Raw genomic sequence first — 25,040 nt, 5'->3', positions numbered from 1 at the left:
TTTTAAAGGTACAAAATAAAAAATAAGAACAATCTTTCTTCCAGAAACTAAGAATATATGTTGAAAATAACATAATGCATAACATAACAAAATATGTATAATAAGTGGAATAAAGAAAGGAGAAGAGATGTAAGAAATCTGTCTTATGTGGGAAGGGCAGGGAAGAATTCTTGGAGGAAATGTTCCTAGATATGGACTTTGAAATAAAAAGAGTTAAATTGACAGAGATATAGAAGAAATGAGGAGTTCCAGGCATGGCAGAAAATCTGAACAAATACATCAGACAGGCAAGATTAGGATGAGGTTGAATGAGAGCTATTCTGTGAATAATGGAATGTAGATTATGGCACATGAAGAAGAGTATCTTGAAAGAAAGCTAGACAGATAGGTTGGAGTCAGATAATAAATGTAATAAATCAATTTAGAAGTATGAATTTAATGTTGTATATAATGTGGATCTACTCAAAGTCTACAGCCTAACAATTTCAATTTAGTCAATTAATGATACATCCCATTCCATCTCCACTCCCAGCACATACTAAATTATTTTTGATTAAAGTTATTAAAAGGTGGTATCTTGAAATGATTTATATTTCACCTCCTATTCTTTCATGTCTAGAAGAGACTACAGTATATATACTTATAATGTAAGTAGGTCAACAAAGAAGCAAAACAAAGGGAAAAAATACTTAAATGAATAATCAATACTAGAATTCAATGTTACTGCATATGATGTATAAAATAATACATAAATTGTAGGGAATTCAAAAAAAATATGATTGTAGCCATCAAGAATCAAATAATACTATAAGGAGAGTAAGAAAATAACAAAAAATAAATGTACTGCAATGCATAACAAGACAAATATAAGTATAGAACATTGCTAAATAATTGTTTTGAAACCGACATTTAGAAAAAAATCATTTTGGTTGGAATAAGAGGAGAAAGCAAAGTGATTTTAAATAGATGAACATGGGAGAGGGCACAGGCCACTCAATTTCCTGTAAAGCATAAGACAAGAATCTGCAGAACTGGAAAAAATCATTGGATTCAGTCAGATAATTTGAGTCATTATCTTTCTCCAACATTTATTAGCTATATAATTTCAGTCAAAACAAATATTCTCTATGTTCTTTAGTTTCTCATCTGTATGTATTATTTATCTCATAAACCATACAAATCATAAAGTATGATATTAAAATCAACTACATTCTTCCCATTTTCTTCTTATACTATATGAGTTTCAAATAGAAATAACTGGGACAAATTGCTATTGTTCAATTGTTATTTTGTTTAACATTTGCATACCACTGCACAGATAGAGAAAATGATGGCTTTTTGTAAAGTGCTAAGAAGTTCATTTCCTGGTTCACTGAATGCATTTTCATGATAACTCTAGTAACAGACATGCTCAGGATGAAAGCTATTTCATCTTATTTCCAAATAAGATGATTTCCTTATTTTCTGATTTTTTTTCTGCTAGTTCCTTATATTTTGAGATCTAAGTATTCCACATAATTGAGAGGTCACTCAGTATTAAAAGTTGTTCTTAGATTTTTATCAATAAATATTGTTATAGGAAATAAACTCACATTGAAATTCAAGTGATAGGTAACTATGATAAATAATTTTATCACAATACAAAAATTTTATTGGTCCAACTTAGATTTTATTATGTTCTAAACAAAGATTAGAATTCTAATGGTCAGATAGAGAACTTTCTTTTTACATATTGCAAATATTTAAAATTTCTTAGGTTACAATAGTCACAGATGCTTAGTAAAATAAAGTTATGATTTTATACTTCTTCCAATATCATTAAGATTAAACGAGCTGAGAAAAAGATAATGAAAATGTGGAAGGGGATATAGGAAAATTGGGACACTAATGCATTGTTGGTGAAGTTGTGAAGTGATCCAATCTTTCTGGAGAGTAATTTGGAACTATGTCCAAAGGGCTATCAAACTGTTCATAACCTTTGACTCAGCAATGCCACAATTTGCTCTGCAATCCAAGGAAATAATAAATGAGGGAAAAGGATCCACATGTCTAAAAATGATTGTAGCAGCTCTTTTTGTGGTGGCAAATAATTGGAAAATGAATATGTGCCCATTAATTGGAGAATGGCTGAATAAGTTACAACATGTGGAAGAAATGAAATGTTATTGCTCTATAAAAATGATGAATAAGCTCATTTAGAATATATCCTTGAAAAGACAAAAAGGAAGACAAAAAAAAACCACTTTTTTCTTAAGTGATAGGTTGATTGAGACTCACAGAACGAGAAGGCATGGATGGGTTCCACTCTGCACCATTTGATGCAGAACCTGTGTGGATAAAATCGCAGACCCATCAGAGTAAATGGCTTTCAGCAGGCATTTATATAATGTATAGCACTAATATAATATATAGAATAGTTTAAAAAAGAAGTTAATACTAAACCAGTCAAATGGTTTCAGTAAGTCATGAAAAGGGTTAGATTATGATAACTTCTATTTACATGAAATGTTACTTCTACAGGAATGAACTATTTCTTTAAAAAGATGCTTTAATCTGAAGAAATGCAATGCTGCCATCTAGTGAAAATCTAGTTACAAAGAAACCATCTCAAAAATAATTATTTAATTATGGTATCTAATTATTATTACATTTTGTTCATCATATCACTTCATTATATAGTATTTACTGGTATGAATGGCTAAAAATAATTAAAAATTATAAAAATGTAATTATAAGTTTTAAAACATAACACCTTAATACTTTTGATGTTAAATTATTTGTCAATATTGTATTAGCTATTTTACTATGAACTACTTAATTAAGTTCTCCAAGTTGAGATTTTTCTCACCACAAGAGTAAGAAGTTCACTATACCATAAATTTAGTATTCACAGGATCTTACAAGTCATTTGGAGTCAATCAATAAATCAATCAACAAGCATTCATTAAGAGACTTCTGTGCCAGGTTATAAATGAAATAAATTAAAATAATCTTATTTATATGGAGTTTATATTCAAATGGGAAAAAATACAAGTACATTATAAGAATACAGAAAATAGATTTAAAAAGAATAAGTACAACATAGTCCATTGCAATGTAGTTTGGGAAGTAGTATACTGTTTTTTGGAGGGATCAGAAATGGCTTTACACAGGAGATGATACTTAAATTATATCTTGAACAGAAGGATTATATGAGGTAGAGGGAATAAAGAAAGGCATTCCAACTATCGTGAATGACTAGACTGAAGGGACAGACAGGATGAGGAACTAAAAAAAGTTTTCCTGGATTGGAACAATTTGTTTAGTATGATGAATTATGTTTAGTAAAGTTAGGATATTAAGTTTATTAAATTGTAATCAGCTTGTGAAGGTTTTTTTTTTTTTTTTGTAAGGTAAACAGAGGAGCTCATCCCAAAGGCACTGTGTAGTCACTAAATTATTGACTGGGGAAGTAACATGATCAAGTATGTGTTTAAGGAAAATCACTTTTCATAAATATGTAGGATGAACTTTAGTGGTGAGAGATTTGAACCAATGACACAAATCAGATGTTTCAATAATCCATATGAGAGTTGACTGGGTATGATGGCATACCTAGAGAACCCCAGAGATTCCACTAAAAAGCTATTAGAAATAATTCATAATTTTAGCAAAGTAGTAGGATACAAAATAAATCCCCATAAATCCTCAGCATTTTTATACATCACCAACAAAATCCAAGAGCAAGAGATACAAAGAGAAATTCCATTCAAAATAACTGTTGATAGTATAAAATATTTGGGAATCTATCTACCAAAGGAAAGTCAGGAATTATATGAGCAAAATTACAAAAAACTTTCCACACAAATAAAGTCAGACTTAAATAATTGGAAAAATATTAAGTTCTCTTGGATAGGCTGAGCGAATATAATAAAGATGGCAATACTCCCTAAACTAATCTATTTATTTAGTACTATATCAATCAGACTTCCAAGAAAATATTTTAATGATCTAGAAAAAATAACAACAAAATTCATATGGAACAATAAAAAGTCGAGACTCTCAAGAGAATTAATGAAAAAAAAAATTAATGAAGATGGCCTAGCTGTACCTGATCTAAAATTATATTATAAAGCAGCAGTCACCAAAACCATTTGGTATTGGCTAAGAAATAGATTAGTTGATCAGTGGAAAAGGTTAGGTTCACAAGACAGAATAGTCAATTATAGCAATCTAGTGTTTGACAAACCCAAAGATCCTAACTTTTAGGATAAGAATTCATTATTTGATAAAAACTGCTGGGATAACTGGAAATTAGTATGGCAGAAATTAGGCATGTACCCACACTTAACACCATATATGAAGATAAGATCAAAATGGGTCCATGACCTAGGCATAAAGAACGAGATTATAAATAAATTAGAGAAACATAGGGTAGTTTATCTCTCAGACTTGTGGAGGAGAAAGAAATTTGTGACCAAAGATAAACTAGAGACCATTACTGATCACAAAATAGAAAATTTTGATTATATCAAATTAAAAAGCCTTTGTGCAAACAAAACTAATGCAAACAAGATTAGAAGGGAAGCAACAAACTAGGAAAACATCTTCACAGTTAAAGGTTCTGATAAAGCCCTCATTTCCAAAATATATAGAGAACTGACTCAAATTTATAAGAAATCAAGCCATTCTCCAATTGACAAATGGTCAAAGGATATGAACAGACAATTTTCTGATGATGAAATTGAAACTATTACCATTCATATGAAAGAGTGTTCCATATCACTATTGATCAGAGAAATGCAAATTAAGACAACTCTGAGATACCACTACACACCTATCAGATTGGCTAAGATGACAGGAAAAAATAATGATGAATGTTGGAGGGGATACGGGAAAACTGGGACACTGAAGCATTGTTGGTGGAGTTGTGAACGAATCCAACCATTCTGGAGAGCAATCTGGAATTATGCCCAAAAAGTTATCAAATTGTGCATATCCTTTGATCCAGCAGTGCTACTACTGGGCTTATACCCCAAAGAGATACTAAAGAAGGGAAAAGGATCTGTATGTGCCAAAATGTTTGTGGCAGCCCTGTTTGTAGTGGCTAGAAACTGGAAATTGAATGGATGCCCATCAATTGGAGAATGGCTGGGTAAATTGTGGTATATGAATGTTATGGAATATTATTGTTCTGTAAGAAATGACCAGCAGGATGAATACAGAGAGGCTTGGAGAGACTTACATGAACTGATGTTAAGTGAAATGAGCAGAACCAGGAGATCATTATACACTTCGACAACGATATTGTATGAGGATGTATTCTGATGGAAGTGGATTTCTTTGACAAAAAGACCTAACTGAGTTTCAATTTATAAATGATGGACAGAAGCAGCTACATCCAAAGAAAGAACACTGGGAAACGAATGTGAACTATTTGCATTTTTGTTTTTCTTCTCAGGTTATTTTTACCTTCTGAATCCAATTCTCCCTGTGCAACAAGAGAACTGTTCGATTCTGCAAACATATATAGTATCTAGGATGTGCTGCAACATATCTAACATATATAGGACTGCTTGCCATCTAAGGAAGGGGGTGGAGGGAGGGAGGGGAAAAATTGGAACAGAAGCGAGTGCAAGGGATAATGTTGTAAAAAAATTACCCTGGCATGGATTCTGTCAATATAAAGTTATTATAAAATACAATAAAAGAAAATTAAATTAAATTAAAAAAAGAGAGAGAGAGAGAGAGAGAGAGTTGACTGGGCCTGAGCTAAATTAGTTTACAGATGAGGAAACTGAAATCTGGGAGACTATCTGATTTATCCAAAATCATAGATATTGAGTGGCTGAACTAGGATTTTTAATGATATTTTTTCAATTAATAAAAATCTATTTTTTCTTCCTTTCCACTCCAATCAATGGAAAAGAAAAAAAAAAAAAAACAGACAAACACAGATTTGAACATATATCCTTTGCTTTCAAATCCAGAAGTTTCTTCACCATGCCACACTGTCATTGGAAAATTAAAGATAAAGCACTAACATGGAGATAGACTCAATACTATGTGAACACTGACTCATTATGGAAAGTTAGGAAAGGGAAGAGTCGAAAATAAAGAACCAGGGTACAGTCAATAGAAACAAGAAATTTAGAATAGGGGTTGAACAAGTTTAGGGAACTTCTAACAGGTTACTTATATATTTATGAATATTTTTTCACTGGGTTCTAAGGGGCAAAACTTGACTATTTGAAACTAAGAATTTTTCGTGTAAGTATTTGGCTTAGATAGTATCACCTATCATCACTTATTTCCCTTTGCAAGAAAGGGAGTAATTATGCTTTGAAGGAATCTGAAATGTGCTGTTTTTTGCTTTGATGGCACAAGGAAACATTAGAGTTTCCAAATGAAAAGGTTATGCATGTTTTAAGCAAGTCATAAATAAGAGTTGCTGTATTTACAGGCAATGTTCCACAACTCTATATTGAAATTAGCTTCTAATATGAGCATGGCCCTCATTTATAATGTCTGGGCTAGCTTGCCAAAGATGAATCCTGGACAGTCTAGAGCCTTAAGTCCTCTTTCCTCAGCGTGCTGTGGAAAAGAGGTTCTGACCCTTTCCCTCAGCCCTCCAATTCTTGCCTCTGATTACATATTCAGCAAGTGACAATCCTGAGGAGAGCCATCATATCACCATATGTTTATAGAACCATTATCACACCTTGAGTAGATAATTAGCTTTAAGTGCCCTGGTGTTACCTTTTCAGAGTTCCAGCCCTCTATATCTTCCAATTTCTTTTGTTTTAGAACACAGGTGGTCACACCCTCCCTGACTTCTCAAGGAGGTGAGAACCCCAAAAAGGAGGTAATCACACCCTCCCTGACTTCTCAGGAAGAAAGGGAAAAACACTTTAAAAAGATGATCATGCCCTCCCTGACTTCTCAGGAAGAGAGATGAAAAACACCAAAGGGAAGTGGGGAGTTAAACCAGATATTGTTAGCGGGTTTCTGGGATGAAAACTCTTACTAGAAACAGGTATATATAAATCCATCAGCATGGAAGGTATTACATAAGCACATAGCAATATAGCACAGGGTAATAGTCTTGACTCTCCACACAGCTGAGGCAGGCTCAATGTGGTATAATAAACATGAATTGTACATGCAAGTAGTGATATAACAAACAATATGAATCAACATGTTATGATAAAAGATTTCCAGAAGTCCTAGAAGGAGGGTAAATAAATTACAGTCACATATACATCTCCTTCAGCAGGCAAGGGATAGTCCCAAATCAATCTATTGTCCTTTACTTCAAGTGTCAAGGAATCCAATGATTCCTGCAGATTTTGAAATCCTGCAATAATCTTATAATGTTTCAGGGAATTCAATGATTCCTGAGGGTTTTGAAGTCCTACAACAATCTTATCAGGTCTCAGGGATTCCAATGATTCCTGAGAGTTTTGAAGTCCTGCATTAGTATTGTTAACAATTTTTGATGTCCATGACTCAATTGCCATAACTGCCATGCTCTTTCAGTGGTGAACACAGTCAGGGATGGAACCATCCCATGTTTCTTGGGTTTTCTTCATTTCAAGGGTCTTCTCTGTCTCTCTCTGATGGACAAGGCAAATACGGCTCATTGGCACCCATCTGATTCCTTCTGCATCTGTACATACAAGCAAACCCTCTCCCCCAAGCAGTTAAAAATCTGTTCCCCTCCATTCACCACTTTCTGGATCTCTCCACATCATCTAGTGATTATCTCAAGATAGGGGAGCTACTCGTACTGGACACTGCCCATCCGGCGGGTTATAAAATCTGTCTGCCGGAGCCAGTGCACCTTTATCAAAAATCAATAAGTTAATTGTATAAAGAGCTAAATTTAGAAGTTTTTTAGGGTTACCTATGGATCCCCCTTTCTTTTGTTTCTGAAGGAGTGTCTTGAGGTCTCTGTTTCTCCTCTCTACTATTGTAGTCCTTGAGGATTAAAAGGTAAATCTTATAGTGTGCATGAAAGTGTGCAAAATGCTTAGAAATATATGCAGGACCATTGTCTGTTTTTATGGCTTGTGGCACACCCATAATTGCAAATGCTTGTATAAGGAATTCAGTGACCACTCAGGCTGTCTCTTTTGCTGCTGGTATTGCAAAAGTGAATCCTGAAATGGTGTCTACCACAACATGGACAAAAAACAGATGATCAAAAGATTTATAATGAGTCACATCCATTTGCCAAATTTCATTGAGCCTCAAACCATGGGGGTTCTTTCCTGGAGGGAGCATAGGAGGGTGGAAAGGAAGGCAAGATATACAGGCTTTTACTATGTTCGTAGTTTCCTCTTTTGTTATCCCAAATTGCAGACATAAAGCTCAAGCAGCCTGATGATATTTAGAATGAGATTCGTGGGTTGCCTGAAATAAAGGAGTATTGACTAACATGGTTAGAAGGCTATCTGCCTTTGAATTTCCACAAAAAATAGGAACTGGAAGTCCGTTATGAGAGTCAACATCCAAGATATAACTCTTACCTGGATGCTTTCTCACTTGCTCTTGAAGTTCCTTAAAGAGCTGATATATATTAAAAGCTACCAATTTTATTTGGGCTGTAGCAATTCTTTGTACCACACCTACTGAATAAGCTAAATAAGATATTATATATACATCTCCTGGATAATAAGAGCTAGAATGATTGCATACAATTCATTCTTCTGAATGGATAGAAAAGGAGTTCTGACTACTCTCTCTTTATAGTTAAGTCACAAAAGTATATAGCACAAATGTTATGTTTGGATGCATCTGTAAAGATAGTTGGTCCTTTAAGAACCTTAGAAACTTTTACTTAAAGAATCCCTTCCCAATTATGTAATAGCCGGGTTATCTTTCATGGAGATCCGTGTGTAAAAGTTGGAGCTGTGGCCAATAAAATTTGCCACTCTGGTGTGGTTTTACAGCATACATTAATTTGTGCATTGGTATAAAAAGCATATATCTTGTCAGGTCTTATTCCAGATAATTGTACTGCTTACTTAATGGTCTTTAATAAAATTCTAGTTAGAAGCACTGAGTAAGGAGTAAGACTTTGTTCTGGTTGTGCTGGGAGGTTCACCCACTCTGTCACACTGTCTCCTTGATGAAAGACTGCTGTAGGTGCCCCTCCCCTTTTTTTTTTAAGTAAAAACTGATATTTGCAAGGCTTTTTGAGTGATTCTTTCAACCACATTGGATAAAGCCAGTTCAACTTCTCTCAAAGTCTCTTGAGCTTCTTTTGGGAGCTGGTATGATAATTTTAAAGCATTGTTTCCCCTTAAAATGTCACATAATGGTTGTAATTGATAGGTAGTTAAGCCTAACACTGGACACATCCATTGGATATCTCCTAGCAATTTCTGAGAGTCATTTAAGGTGTTTAGCTTCTCTATTTTTAAGGACAGTTTTTGTACTGTAAGCACCTTAGGATATACTTCATATCCTAAATATTGAAAAGGAGCATGTCTGAATTTTTCTGGAGCAATATGCAATTTTTAGTTCCTTAGTGTTTTTATGGTCTTTTATAAACATGCTTTTAACATTTGCTTCTGAGGTGCACATCCTAATATATCATCCATGTAATGTAACAACATAACTTTTGGAAATGCTTTTCTTATTGGAGTAAGAGCAGCAGCCACATACATTTGACACATAGTAGGCTATTTTTCATTTCCTGTGGCAAAACTGTCCATTCATATCTTTTATAAGGCTCAGCTAAGTTAATGCTGGGCACTAAAAAGGCATCTAGAGGAATAGAATAGAAACAATCCTTAATGTCTATAACCCAAAGAGACCCTTCTCTAGGCAATTCAGTAGGAGATGGAAGGGCAGGATGAAGAGTTCCCATAGTTTCCATCTATTCATTTACTTTTCTTAAATCAGTCAACATCCTTCATTTTCCACATTTCTTTTTTCCAACAAATACAGGGGATTTCCAAGGACTTAGAGAAGGTTATAAATGTCCTTGGCCAAGTTGTTCCTGTACGATATGATATAAGGCCTGGATTTTTCACTAGCTAAGGGCCATTGTTCTATCCATACTGTTTCTATCAGTTTTCCATTGAATAGGAACAGATGATAGTGCTGGCAGGCCTTCAACAGCAGCCCTGCCTAAAAAGCTGAAGTACTCATTTGTAATCCTGTTGTAAAATGTCTTTTCCCCATAGATTGATGAGGATCTTTTCAACTATAAAAGGAGTAAAAACTCCTGTTTCATTTTCAAATGTCTATCTCAAAGAGGTAGTACTAACTTCCACTGTTATTTATTCTCCTACACCATACATATAGGTGTCTGCCTTAATCTTTGGCCAATGACTGGGTCGGCACTTCTAATGACTGTACAATCTTCACCTGTGTCTACCAACCCTTCCAATGGTATGCCTTACATAGATAGTGAGCATAGGTTGATCAGCTATAACAGCTGCAGTCCAGAATATTTCTGGATTCTGTTGCTGGGAGTCAAAATCTGGGCAACTATCACCAAATTACCTATTAAGAGTCTCTATCAGTAAACCTGATGCTACTACTTCTCCTGGTTGATGTCACACATTGTCTATCTATATTAGTGACTGGGATATTATCTACACATTCCTCAGTTTCCCACATCAGTGTATGGATGGACACTGTTTTGTAAGCACTCTCATGAGGTGAAATGGCCAAGTCTACAGTATGTGGAGGCAAAGGATCTATAGGCTAGAAATGGACAGATTTCACCTTTCCAGGGGATATCTCAGTAGTCCCAGCTGCATACAATGCTGTTCTCCCAAATTGTAATCACTTTCTCCCATTAGGTTGCTTCTTGGCTGATTGATCATGTCGGAATACTGAATTTCTAAAGACTCTGGTTGTATCATTGGCTGCCATCATGCCCCAAGTGATTTTTTGCCTTAGGTCCTGGGACTGGGCCCTGCATCCCTTTTCCCTGAATCAATCTACATTCTGATGCCCAATGGAAGCCTCTGTTGCCTTTTGGACATAAGGTTCTGGGTCTAGTTCTCCCACCCCGTTTTCTTACTCTATATTTATGCCAACATTGAGCTTTCAAATGCCCTACTTTACCACAATGAAAGCATTGACGAGTCTCTTTGGAAGTCCCTTGCCAAAAGGGACCTTGTCTTCCCATGTTTGGATCTTGAGACATCTGCAACATAGCCTGGGTATAAAAGGTATTTGTGCCCATTATGGCACAGCATATTATATCATCTAAAAAAGCATCCTTGTGTAATCCTAGTATAATTCTTCTACAAACCTCATTAGCATTTCCTTTATCAAGTCTTATCATAATTTCTGTTGCTGCATTTTCACCAATAGTTCGTATGACAGCTGTTTGCAAATGTCCCACAAAATCAGCAAAGGGTTCATTTGGACCTTGTACTATTTTAGGGAAGGCTTCCCCTCTATCTTGCTTTCCTGGGAGAGAGCCCCATGATTTGATAGCAGTAGCAGCAGTAATTTGTTCATATGCTGCTATGGGGTAATTAATCTGTGTTAAAGTGTCTGCATAAAGATTTATACCTGTTCATAGGTCACAGGTGAATTGTATATTAACTCCAGTTTGCCTATTTCATTGAGCTTGTGTCCTATAGAGTTCACTATACTCAGAAAGTCACAAGTTTTGTCCAGGTTCTAAACATGTCCTTGCTATAGATTTTCAGTCATTAGGGGTTAAAACTTCAAAAGCCAAATTCTCTAATAATCTTATTTCATCTTAACATCTTAACATAATCACCTTAACATAAACATCTTAAATAATTATCTTAACATAAGAAGATGTAGACCCAAAAAGCATGCAAGCCTTTTTCAGATCTTTGATAATTTCTAGATTAAAAGGAGTATATCTTGTTAAGCTCTTTCAATCACAGGATATGCTTCAATTTTAAATCAGCTGTATCCTGACCTTCTTCTTGGGCTTTAAGTAGTGCCTTTTGTAATCAAGTCATGCTAGGGGAGTGGAGGGTGTTGCTGGTGGTATCACTGCGTTTCCCACTCTTCTTCCTCCTTCGACCCAGGAAGGTGAAATTGATGGAAGGGGATTAAGAGCCTGCTTGGGTGGAGGGGGAGGTGAAATTGAACTATGACAGTGAGCATCACCACACCCTTTAAATTCACTCAACTCTCCATGCGTTTCGGTGATTTTTTTCATTACCATCCCTCTTCTTCTCTTCTATCTCCTCACACTTCCTTGTCTGGCTGTTCTTGAAACTTTTCTTTTCTTTTTTTTTTTTTTTTGAACTTGTGGAATTCTTTAAGGTCAATTGTATTATGCTGTGTATATATAAAATGTTCCCTTAGAAACTGAATCAGGACCATTATCATTGCAATATTCAATCAGTTGTTCTTCTACTAGTTTCCATTTATCTGCCTCTAATTCATCTTCCTTAGATTACCAAGGGGACGTGCATTCTAATGTTTCTAAGATTCTGCCAATCTGCTCCCAAGTTACAAGCAAACCTTGCTTCTTTATTAGTCTAAGTATGCTTTCTATAGACTTCCCTTAGGGTGGGGGTAGGGGAAACTCTTTTCCTAGTATCTTCCCCATTCAGCTAGAAAACAAAAGTTACTAGTTTAGCCCTTAACAAAGTTTCCTGCTTGTCTAGTTTAATACTCACCCTATTTCCAGGTAACACGGACTTCTCACTGGAATTATAATCAAGCTGCGTGCAGGTCATTAGTCCATGTTGGCATGAATATATAATGTCTGGGCTAGCTCTCTGGAGGGCCTCTGGATCAGAGTCAGGATCAGTAAAAGTCCTTAGGTCTTTTAGGAAGAGAAGAAGGAGGCAGGCAAGCTGATACACAGCTTGCCAAAGATGAATCCCGGACTCTGGAGTCTAGACCCTGATGTTCTCTCTCCTCAGTGTGCTGTGGCAGAGAGGCTCTGACCCTTTCCCTCAGCCCTCCAATTCTTGCCTCTGATTACCTCATCACAACATTCAGCAAGCATCAATCATGAGAACCATCATATCACCATATGTTTATAGAATCATTATCACATCTTGAATAAGTAATTAGCCTTAAGTGCTCTGCTGTCAGATTCAAATACACCTTTTCAGAGTTCTAGCCCTCTACTTCATTGACTCATTTGCTCTATGCAAATGGATTAAATTCTTTAAAATAGACACATTAGTAATGAATGAATATATAGTGAATACATGTATTTTTGCATGGAAAATTATCTATGTATAATGAAGAACACATTAAAACAAAGTCTAATGACAACCCAACTCCACAACACTGTTTCTATTTTGATTTAGTTTTGGATTGTGTAAATGTGTGTGTGTGTGTGTGTGTGTGTGTGTGTGTGTGTAGTATGTGGCAGTAGTTATAGTTTTCTTTCTTTGTAGTGTTTATTTGTATTATGTAACATTTATTAATGTATGACACACCATGAATATTTCCAAAATACAAGTTTAATTCATTTTCTACCTCTTCATATTTTCAAATTTCAATTATTCAAAACTATTCAAAAATTAAATTTTCAATTAATTTCAAATTAATCAATAATTAATAAAGTATTGGTCAATTACTTATTTAATTAAAATGTAAATAGTTATTAACCTATCCAATGATTGAGGTTTCATATCCTACAATTAGAATGTTAGTCAAGAGCAAGAACTGTCTTTTTCTTATTTGTATTCCCAGCACTTACCACAGGGTTTCACATAATGTAAGAACTCATTAAATTCATTTTCCCCAACTCGTTCATTATTTTCAGAAATCTAAGTGCTTTCCCCTGTGGTTTATTTTCCTTTAGGAGAGTACCAGGGAATATAAACTACCTGAGGGAATGGATTGTTTTATTTTTGTCTCTGTATTCCTCAGGACCTTGAATATGGTAGATTCTTAATCAATGCTTGCAGAATAAACAAATGAATGAATACGATGAATCCAAATTAAAAAAAAAGAAAAATTTCTTAGCTTACAGCTTTTTATAACATAGCTCCTATTTCTTCAGACTTTTTTTACTAGACAATATTCATTTGCCATCAACACTCCCTTCCATGTAAAATCTACATACATAGCTATACCCTCAACTAGATCTTAAGCTCTTTAAGGACAAGGAGTAGGTTATTTTTAGCTTTAAAAAAATCTCCAGGAGTCAGCATAGACTTTTTCTGTAGCAGCTATTTAGTAAATATTTTAAAATTTAAACATATTAGAGGTAATTATTTAAATATTTCTTCAATTTTTCTTTTATTTTACTGTTTTGAAGGACACTACTAATCAAATGTAAGAAGTACAAATTGCATCCAGGTCTTCCTGACTCAGAAGTCAGTTCTCTATATTATACCACACTGTTATATATACATGCATGTATGTATATATATATATCATTCTAAAACTTTATAGAAAAAGCAAGTAGAATCTAGAAATCCAGAAGAAACTCAGAATAAGAAAAAATAGTAATTTTTGAGTCCTTTATATCTTGTACAATTTTCTTTCCTTTCCCCTAATTCATGAGGAATAATTTGTAAATATTTATTTTTTCATTGTTTAAAAAAGAAGTCTTTAACTAATAAAATATCATTTTTTTGTACCTTAAAATGCATCAACTATTGACAATTATCATAAATATTCTGTATGCAATTTGGACCAATATTATTTTGGTTCAGTATTCCCTAATTATATAAGTTTGTGCCAGCCACTATGAATGCCAAAAATGATTTTGTAAAAACACATACACTGCATTTAAGCATTTGAAATAATCTACTTCAGTGTACTAGATACATTTCTCCTAAAACACATTAAATGATTTCTGAAATTCTGGGCATGAGAACAAATGCAACCCTCTAAAAATAACTATTCTTTTTTCAGCTACTGAAAACCTGTTATTTAATAGAATTTTTGAGTTGGAAGGGACCATTAGAAATCACTCCAGTCTAATTCAGAATATATTATCCCTCTTCCATGTGATAGACCCTTTTTTGTAAGTGCAATATAAGAAAACACTATACAACATCAATCTTAAAAATTAAGTAATGTTATTTTCTTCCTACACAAGTGTAAATGAACCAAACTAAAACCAATCATCCAGGTTAATTATAAGTAAATTGTCTGTCTTCATAAGGGGCAACATGGTCTACTGTATAGAATACTGGATTCACAGTTGAGGTCCCAGCTTTGAATCCTGTCTCTTATTAACTACCTAAGTGATCTTGGACAAGTCATTTATATTCCATGGGCTTTCATGGAATGAAATGTGCTGTAGAGATACAGATATAACTAGCAATGTGTATATATGCACATGTTTGTATGTACACATATGCATGCATACACAAAAATGTGTATGCATAATTTCTTCATAAAAGGAGTGGATTATTTAAGAGAAGCATTAATTGAAATAGTCAGTCTTGGAGTTAGGAAGATTTGAGAGGCATCCATATAGAAAAATTGACTGAAGGAATATGATTGTCAAGAGAGAGAATAGAAAGAAAATAAAAGAGAGTCAAGGGTAGAATTTTGAGAAATGCTAGTATTTTGGAAGGAGGAGAAAGAAGGGGAAACAAGGAATCAGTGTCATGTCAGAGACTTGGGAAAAAAAATCCTAAAATAATATCATGGAAATGAAGAAGTGCTGGAGAAACAAGAAAGGGAGGGTCAAATACCATCAAATGCTGAATAGAAGTCAAGGAAAGTAGCAATGGAGAAAATGCATTTAAACTGATTATTAAGAGGTCATTGATGATTTTTGAAAGAGAAGTATCAGTATGGCAGTGGAGAATTATTTCAATTTGTATTTCTCTAATCAATAGTGATTTAGAGCATTTTTTTTGCTCTTTGATTATAAGTGACTTGTATTTCTTCATCTGAAAATTGTCTCTTCATATCCTTTGTCCATTAATCAATTGGGGAATGATTTATTTTCTTATAAAATTGACAAAGTTCTTTATATATTTTAAAAATAAGATCTTTATCAGAAACACTGGCTAAAGATTTCCCCCAATTTTGTATTTCCCTTTTAATCTTGTTTCTGTTATTATTTTTTTTTTTGCAAAACCTGTTTAATTTAATATAATCAAAGTTCTCCATTTTGGATTACATATTGTTCTCTAGTTCTTGGTCAACTTCTCCAAATATCTGATAAATAATTATCCCTTAGTATTCTAATTCATTTATCCTGTATGCCCAAATCATGTACTCAGTTTGACCTTATTTCAGTATGACGTATGAGATTTAGATCTATAGAGAATTTTGGATATATTATTTTCCAGTTTTCCCAGCAATTTTTGTCAAATAGCAAGTTTTTATTACAAAATCTGGAGTTTGGGAGTTTATCAAATATGTATAGGCCTTGATTATTGTGTCATGTGTATCTAATCTATTTCATTAATCCACCATTCTATTTCTTAGTCAGTTCCAAATACATCTGATGATGAATCTTGCTTTATAATATAATTTTAGATTTAGCACTGCTAAGCTACCATCCTTCATTTTTTTTCATCAATTTCCTTGATATTCTTGACCTTTTGTTCATCCAAATGAATTTTGTTACTATTTTTCTATTTCCATAAAATAATTTTTTGGCAATTTGGTATGGCACTGAACAAGTAGACAGATTTAGGCAGAAATGCCATTTTTATTATGTTAACTTGTCATATGCATGAGCAATTGATATTTTCCCAATTGTTTAGATCTGACTTTATTTGTGTGAGAAGTGTTTTGTAATTGCATTCATATAATTCCTGGGTTTATCTTGCAGATAGACCCCCAAATATTTTATTTTGTCTACAGTAATTTTAAATGGAATTTCTCTTTCTAGCTCTTGCTGATGGGCTTTGTCAATAATATGCCTTTAAACTGGCTATGAAGAGGTCATTGATTTTTGAAAGAGAAGTATCAGGGTGGCAGTGGAGATACAATATGAAAGCAAATAACTGAGGAGATAGAAGATGATGAGAAAGTTGAAGCAGCAACACAGATGATCTTAGAAATATAGAAATGATGGTATAAAAAAAGATAGAATGAGAATTTATGGTAATAGTGTAAGAGGAAGATATTTTATTTGTTTAATTCCCTCTGTTAAGAAGAGTTTAGCAGGGCTATTCTCAGAAGATAAGACATAACAAAAAAAAGAAATATCAAAGTTCCTGGATATAAAATAAACCCACACAAATCATCACCATTTCTATATATTATTGACCTCTCAGATTGGCTAAGATTGTTATGGGCCAGAACTCTGAAACAAGGATTCTTACAAGGTGTTAACTCAGTGGAATTGATAAAGACAATGGTTGTCTAGTTTAGCATGGTGATTAATAAGTACTCTAAATTCAGTATGATTGATTTAATCTTACAACAAATAATGGTTTCCTAGTGATATAATGATTGGTTTATACTCAGTGTAGAACATATAAGCAGGGACTGAGAGCCACAGAGGAGAAGCTTTCAGAAAGCAGAGAAGACAAGCGGGACTCAGGCTCTCAGAACCAAAGACAGACATTCATTCAATCTTCAGTCAGGCTACTGGTGGCAAACTCTTCTGCATTTCTCCACTAAGACCAAGGCCAGTCTGAAAAGCTCTCCAGAAAGCAGCCCAGCTCTAGGAAGGAGACAATAAAGGATTTGGACTTTTTTCTATTCTTTTTTACTCTCTCATGTTTTTCCCCTTTTATTCTGATTTCTCTCTCCCAACATGATTCTTAAAATAATGTGCATTTAAAAAAAAAATAAAATGTTGGAGGCAAACAGGAAGAAAGCATTGATAAACAAATCAAAACAATTGAAAATATTAAAGAGTACTTAATTATTCAACAGTGACAAAAACTGCAGTGTTCCAGAAAGATAAGGATTAATAAAAGGCCATTGGGTTTGACAATTACAAGATTATGAAAAATATTAAAGTAGTTTTATTATAGTGTTGGGGTCATATGCCAAATAGCAAGAAACTGAAAAAAAGGAGCACACACAAATTACTCTGTGATTTTGGCAGTGAAAGATAGGAGAGGTATGGGAGGATGGAAAAAATTTTTTTCTTAAAGGATGAGGTTTCTGAGTACTATTAATGCATTAAACTAGTAGAGATAAAAATAATAATAATAATAAAAAAAGGAATGATCAAAGAAGCAGGATTCTAATCCATTGTATTATGATGAAAATCACACAAAATAATGCATACAAAGGGCTCTGAGACCTTAGAGCATTTATTTATAAACTTCTATTATTATGTATTATCATCATTAATAATATGGAATTAAAATTAATGGTTAAAAATTTCTAATAAGAAGATAGTCTTGAAATTGCCTCAGAGATAAAAGTATATGTGTGTATGTATGTGTGTATGTGTGTGTGTTTTCTATTTTCCTTCTCTTGACAATCACATTCATTTAGATAGCTTCAACTATCACTTCAGTCAGATGAGTCTGATATCTACAGTCCCATTGTTCCACTCCTTCCTGAGTTCAATCCCTTTCTGAATTATCAACAGTTTACAGAGCAAGTCCAAATAGAAGGCCCACCTTTACAATAAACTCAATATAGGAAGTCAAGCTTCTTATCTCCTGCATGCCTGCTCCTTCTTTCATGTTCTGTCAAGGGTAAAACTTCTACATTCAACTATTAATCTTTAGCTCTTTCTTCTTTCTCCCCTTTCAAATTTAATGAGTTATAAAGTCATGTTGAAAATATTTTGTGCTAGAAATTAAGACAACTCTGAGATACCACTACACACCTGTCAGATTGGCTAAGATGACATGAAAAAATAATGATGTATGTTAGAGGGGATGCGGGAAAACTGGGACACTAATGCATTGTTGGTGGAGTTGTGAACGAATCCAACCATTTTGGAGAGCAATCTGGAATTATGCCCAAAAAGTTATCAAATTGTGCATACCCTTTCATCCAGCAGTGCTACTACTGGGCTTATACCCCAAAGAGATACTAAAGAAGGGAAAGGGATCTGTATGTGCCAAAATGTTTATGGCAGCCCTGTTTGTAGTGGCTAGAAACTGGAAAATGAAAGGACGCCCATCAATTGGAGAATGGCTGGGTAAATTGTGGTATATGAACGTTATGGAATATTATTGTTCTGTAAGAAATGACCAGCAGGATGAATACAGAGAGGCTTGACGAGACTTACATGAGCTGATGCTAAGTGAAATGAGCAGAACCGGGAGATCATTATACACTTCGACAACGATATTGTATAAGGACATATTCTGATGGAAGTGGATTTCTTTAACAAAGAGAGATAACTGAGTTTCAATTGATAAATGATGGACAGAAGCAGCTACACCCAAAGAAAGAACACTGGGAAACAAATGTGAACTATCTGCATTTTTGTTTTTCTTCCTGGGTTATTTTTACCTTCTGAATCCAATTCTCCCTGTGCAACAAGAGAACTGTTCAGTTCTACAAACATATATTGTATCTAGGATATACTGCAACATATCTAACATATATAAGACTGCATGCCATCTGGGGGGGGGGGAGGTGGAGGGAGGGAGGGGAAAAATCGGAACAGAAACGAGTGCAAGGGATAATGTAAAAAAAATTACCCTGGCATGGATTCTGTCAATATAAAGTAATTATTAAATAAAATAAAATAAAATATTAAAAAAAAAGAAAATATTTTGTGCTGGGCAATTAGATCATGCAATGGAAAGAGTGCTAGCCCTGAAGTCAGGAAGACCTGAGTTCAAATCCAGCCTCAGATACTTAATGCTTCCTAACTGTGATTCTGGGCAAATCACTTAACCCCAATTGCCTCATTAAAAAAAAAAAAAAGAAAGAAAAAAGGAAGAAAGAAAAAGAAAATATTTTGCACCCATTCCCTCTTTTCTCAATTCCCACAGAAATCATCCTAGTACAATTGCACATTGCCGCTTACATAGGCTAATGTAATTTTTTAACCAGTTTTTATAATAAACCTGTGTTCAAACTGTACTTCATACTACTAGATTTTGAAAAGGACTATGACTGAATAATATAATATTAGCCCCATAATGTCTTATCCACATATTTTATCTCAAGAAACATCTAACAGTGTTTTGCATATATTAGGTAATCAAAACCTTTGCTGAATTGAATCTATAAATGAGAGATAGAATTAGTTGCTAAAATCCTTTTCAGTTTCAATTTTTAGAGGAGATTAATTGATTACTTGACTGATTTTGAGAGAAAGGATATTCTAAATATTTAGGGACATTGAATCTCAACTGAATTGTGGAGTTTGCTATTTACATTATAGAAAAATTAATTGCCAAAATAGTAGGATTTTGCCAATATAGATAAAGAAATCTGAATAATATGGGTAGATACCTATTTCCTCCTTAATAACTGAAGCAATTAAAGCTTGTGCATATATGTGCATCACACACACACACACACACAAAGAGATCTTAAATGAATGCTGCTACTGAGTACACTTTCCTAAGTTTCCTAAAGTTGAATATGGAACTAGTGCTGATACTTCCCTTTTATTATTAAGAAAGTATGAGGATAAATCAGTAAAATTCAATAATACACTATATATTGCCTATTACAGAAAAAGAAACAAGCAAAGTGCTGGGAAGACAAATGCTATTCTTCTACTATAAAAGCTCACATCTTTCTATAAAGTCACTAAGAATTCATCAGGAAAAAGATAAAGCATCATTAGACAAGCTCAACTGTTGGTATTTCATTTACAGTATAAACATCTTTTTATTATAATTCTCAGCATAATAAAAATGAAAATTCTAGAATTAGTCCACAATCACTATACCTTTGCTGTTGAAACTATAATTTACTTATATGGAATATAAGTTTTACTCTGAATATTGGACAGAAACCTCATCCTTCCAAATTAATTTTCTGTCATATTTTATATAGAAAAATTATCTTTATAGCTGATTTAGTTGTTAAATATTCCTTATTCTGACTTTGAAGGTAATTAAAAGTCAGTGTGGTATAGTAGAAAGAACAACATCACCAGAGATTAAGAGATGTGAATTTTAGTCAAATCTTAGCCATTTACTAATTTGGCAATACTATCACTTAACCACTATATATTTCTTTTTTTTTTTTTTTTTTTGGTATAAAATGACAAAATTTTACATGATTTCTAAAATTTAATTCAGTGAAAAATTACATGATAATGTGATTTAATTACAAGTTAGCATTATTTCAAGTAGCTGTCTTGCCATGGAAACTTAAAAATTGCAAAGGATGCAAAAATCAAAAGAAAATAAATTTTCTCTACAACCTCCTATACTACTGTATGCTATTCAAGAAAAGTATAAAAATGTCTAAGTATAAAGGTCTGTTCATAGAGGAAAGATATAATTTCTGTTTTGAGAGGATCATGGATGGCTATATGAAAATAAGAAACATTTAATTTAATATTGAAGATAGAATAAAGTGAGAATTTAGGTAGTCTGGAATAAGTTAATTTCCTTAGACAATAAAGATTTCATATAAGAAAATGATTATTAATTTCTGTGTAGAGTAGTTCATACAAAGAATATTTTTTTTCAGCCACTGTCCACTTAAACTCAGAAATCTATATTGCTTGATGACCATAGATAAGAAGATGTGAAAGTTTCCTTCTAATTCAATGTTCCCTTAATTATATTACTGTTAGAAAGATACTTCAAAGTACATTTTTTATTGATAACAGATCACTAGCATAATTTTTATATAGCTAAATGCTGCATATATAAATTGGAATTCTATTGTTCTGAAATAATACAACTCTCAACACTAACCCAATTGCTCTTTGAGATTGTTGCAAATTAGCATTTTGTAATTGGTAATTGGGCAAAGCTTCCTACTGAATGGTGACTAGGAACATAGTACTCAAGGAAAATGAGACAGGCTGCCTGGTGAGATTGTTGCATTTCCTGCCAATAGAAATATTCAAGTAATAACTAGATATCTACATGTTAGATATATTATAGAGAAGATTTCTCTATCTATTAGAAGGTTTAATTAGATAACTTCTAGAATAATTTTCAACTTTAATATTCTATACAAAGACAGGAGTCAATTGAGTTCTAAAGCACTGCTTTGCCATAGCACCTCCCAATGAGACAGAAAACATATATTTATCTCATACAGTTAAAAATACTCAGAAAAGTAAACATATCATTGAAATATATTTATATATTGGGTACCATTATATATGTATAAGTAGATATTATAATTTTAAGATAAGGGATTTAAGTTGACTTATAATAATGACCTGCATCTGTTCATTATTATTCATTCCATCTAAAAGAAAAGTAAATTGAAGACTGTATTTGAATAAATTCTGTTACATGGAACACAAAAATTAGCAAAGAGAAAGTTGTACCTACATTCTCTGTCTAGATCAGTTAGATTTATAAAGTCAAGCTTATTTTTAACTCTGGTTATTGACTGAAATTGTTTATAGGGCAACCTTGTGCAAGTGGTTCAGCTAAACCCATCATTACTATTGTAAATAGTTTTACAATCCTTGAATTATTCTCAATTTTATTACATTTGCTACATATGTGAGTTTGCTTTCAAAAATAACTCAATCATTAACTTCATTATATTATAATCAGTGTATATATCCATTTTCCTTATAACATAGGCCTGACATTGTCACTAGCCAAGAAGTATTTAAGGCTAGAGGATTTCTGTGGACTTCTTATTCTTTAATCTGAGGCCTATCTTTTGTGATGTTTGTTTGATTGAGTTTTCCAACATTCAAGAAAATATACAGACAAAGATTAGGAGATGTCACAATCATCTTTCCACTTAGCAAGGAGAATTTGCCTCAAACTTCCCATCAATGAAAGACAAAGTTCACAAGAAGAAAATTCAGATTTCTAAAATGATCAACATGAAAATTACATAATTTCAATTCTGGCTTAAAAGTATTTGAAATAGTACTTAAATTAAAATTTTAAAAATATATTAACACATGTACTTGCATACTTACATACATATATATAGATAGATAAATATATAGAGAGATATAATGTGTGTTTGGATGCATATAGCATAGTAATAAGCAAGGACAAGGTGGTGTGTACAATTTCTGTATAGTCAAGTTAGCTGGAAGTAGCAAGCTAATTTCTTATATTTATCATTCATAGACACATCTATACAACTTGATTTTTTTTACCCCAAATTACCTAAGGAAAATGTATTGTCTGATTTTTCTGATTCTTACCTGAAGAGAGTTTGCACATTTACAATAGTTTTGGCATCTGCCATGTAGTCTTCCTCAGCACTCATAGTACTCTCTTTATCGACAACCACCATGTTGGCAGCAAATGTCACTCCACACCTAAGCAAGTCATCTAAGCTTTTGTAAAAATGAACAGACAGAAACAAATTTTTAAAAATAGTACAGAATTAGAATCAATTTATTTTAAAATATGCTTATTCTGGAAGGTTTAATTGCTTCTTTTAGCTCCTATACAGTTATCCTTCTAAGTACAGGAGTTAATGTGTTCACAGAAGATGTACCAAGCAAATTAAATGAGAACTCTGCTATTATGTAGGATGAGCCAGAAGTCTTAGTGCAGTTTTATATTATCTTTAAATTGAATTAATGCTTTTGGGACACCTTGCATTTGCTCCAGTGTCAAAATAATTATAACCCCGATTAAATTAGTATTAGAGAAGAATTTCACTTTGCTAGTTTTCTGTTAAAAATATGTGTTTTAAAAGATTGAGCAATATGGAAAAATGAAATAAAAATGCTAATCATTTCACAACAAAATAGTAATAAAATTGGAACATTTCAGACCCGTACTGTGCAAACAAAATATAATCTTAAAGATGAAGCATCTTAACAGTTTATTCTTAAAGATATTAGGAAATGAAAAGAAAGTTATTAATACATGACTTGGGAGGATCAAGTAAAAAGAATAAAGACAAATATGTAAAATTTTCACTTTGTAAAATTTAATTCTTTTCTTGCATGTCAATATGCACAATTGATATAGAATAAGCTTATGTTAGGCTTACTATCAAGTATATGTAATATATCTAATAGATATATTCTGATACACCAGTACAACAAATTTGAATAATTGTTTTTCCTAAAGAATCTGGATATGACTATTTGGAGACTATAAAACAAATGTAGCCTATATACCACAATAAATACTGATTATTGTTCATTCAATGATTTAGTATTCTATTAATATAAAATTCACTGACTGTTATTAAAGGAAATAATACTTTCATTGTGTCTCTGTTTCATACAAACCAAGAAAAAGGAGTAAAATGCAAGAGTGAGTGACCAGATTGGAAAGTGAAAAGACTGCTTTAGTAGGAAGTCTGTTGAAGGCACATGAGGAGAGATAGATTAGTAAGTCTTGCTGTCTCTTTTGATTAAAAGTAGAATACATAAAATTAAAGGTATTTTTAAGTAATTGAGTGAAGTGGCAACTCTTTTAGAATGTTTTGTAACCATATGATGAGTTGGATTAGCCATACATTATTATTAGGATCCATTTTCCTTTCATGATATTGCAGGGAAACAGGATTGCTTACTCTGTTAAAAAATGAGAGGGTATTAACAAAGCTGTGGGTCCATGTTCCCCAGGAGTAGACCATAAAAAATATTTCTCTTGAATCAGGAACAAGGTTCTGTGGCTGGGATTTTAAGGCTAAAACTGTGAAAACAGAATGTTATTCCAAATAAATCTCCTCTGGAGAGAGGGGCCAGGACTATAACATCCCAATAAGATTAATTTTTAACTTCCTATGCATAATCATTTTTTTTAACCTAGGAAATTTAGACTTGTCAATGAATCTACCAAAATAAATAGGAAAAGATAGTAAATGAAAGTGATAGTTATTTCTTCACCATAAAAGTTACATCTAAGTTGCTTAGATGACTTCAATCCACCTTAATGAATTGTCAAGTCACTTCACCATCTTTCAATATTGTTCTGCAACAGTGTATTCATGAAACATATCATATTCAAAAAGATAGAAAAAAGATAAGTATAAATTAAGATCTTAATATGACTATAAAATAATGCATTAAGAAGAATCAATATAACAAAAAATGACCATTTACATAAAAGAACAAGTTTATCCGTGAATGGGAAAAAACAATGAATGAA

The 25,040-nt window shown here is 33.1% G+C and overlaps 1 protein-coding gene across 4 annotated transcripts in view; it reads right to left on the bottom strand.

Moving 5' to 3' along the window:
• The window catches only part of KCNT2 (potassium sodium-activated channel subfamily T member 2), a 583,045-nt gene that overhangs the window by 94,582 nt on the left and 463,423 nt on the right, over positions 1-25,040 (bottom strand). For all 4 annotated transcript variants that reach the window (XM_051998719.1, XM_051998721.1, XM_051998720.1 and 1 more), the window contains one exon: positions 23,129-23,263. In XM_051998719.1, coding sequence (XP_051854679.1) covers positions 23,129-23,263 — 135 coding nt within the window. The remainder of the gene's footprint in view (positions 1-23,128; positions 23,264-25,040) is intronic.

Source organism: Antechinus flavipes, chromosome 4, assembly GCF_016432865.1.
Source record: "Antechinus flavipes isolate AdamAnt ecotype Samford, QLD, Australia chromosome 4, AdamAnt_v2, whole genome shotgun sequence".
NCBI classification, from domain to species: domain Eukaryota; kingdom Metazoa; phylum Chordata; class Mammalia; order Dasyuromorphia; family Dasyuridae; genus Antechinus; species Antechinus flavipes.
This window is presented reverse-complemented; position numbering and strand designations above follow the sequence as displayed.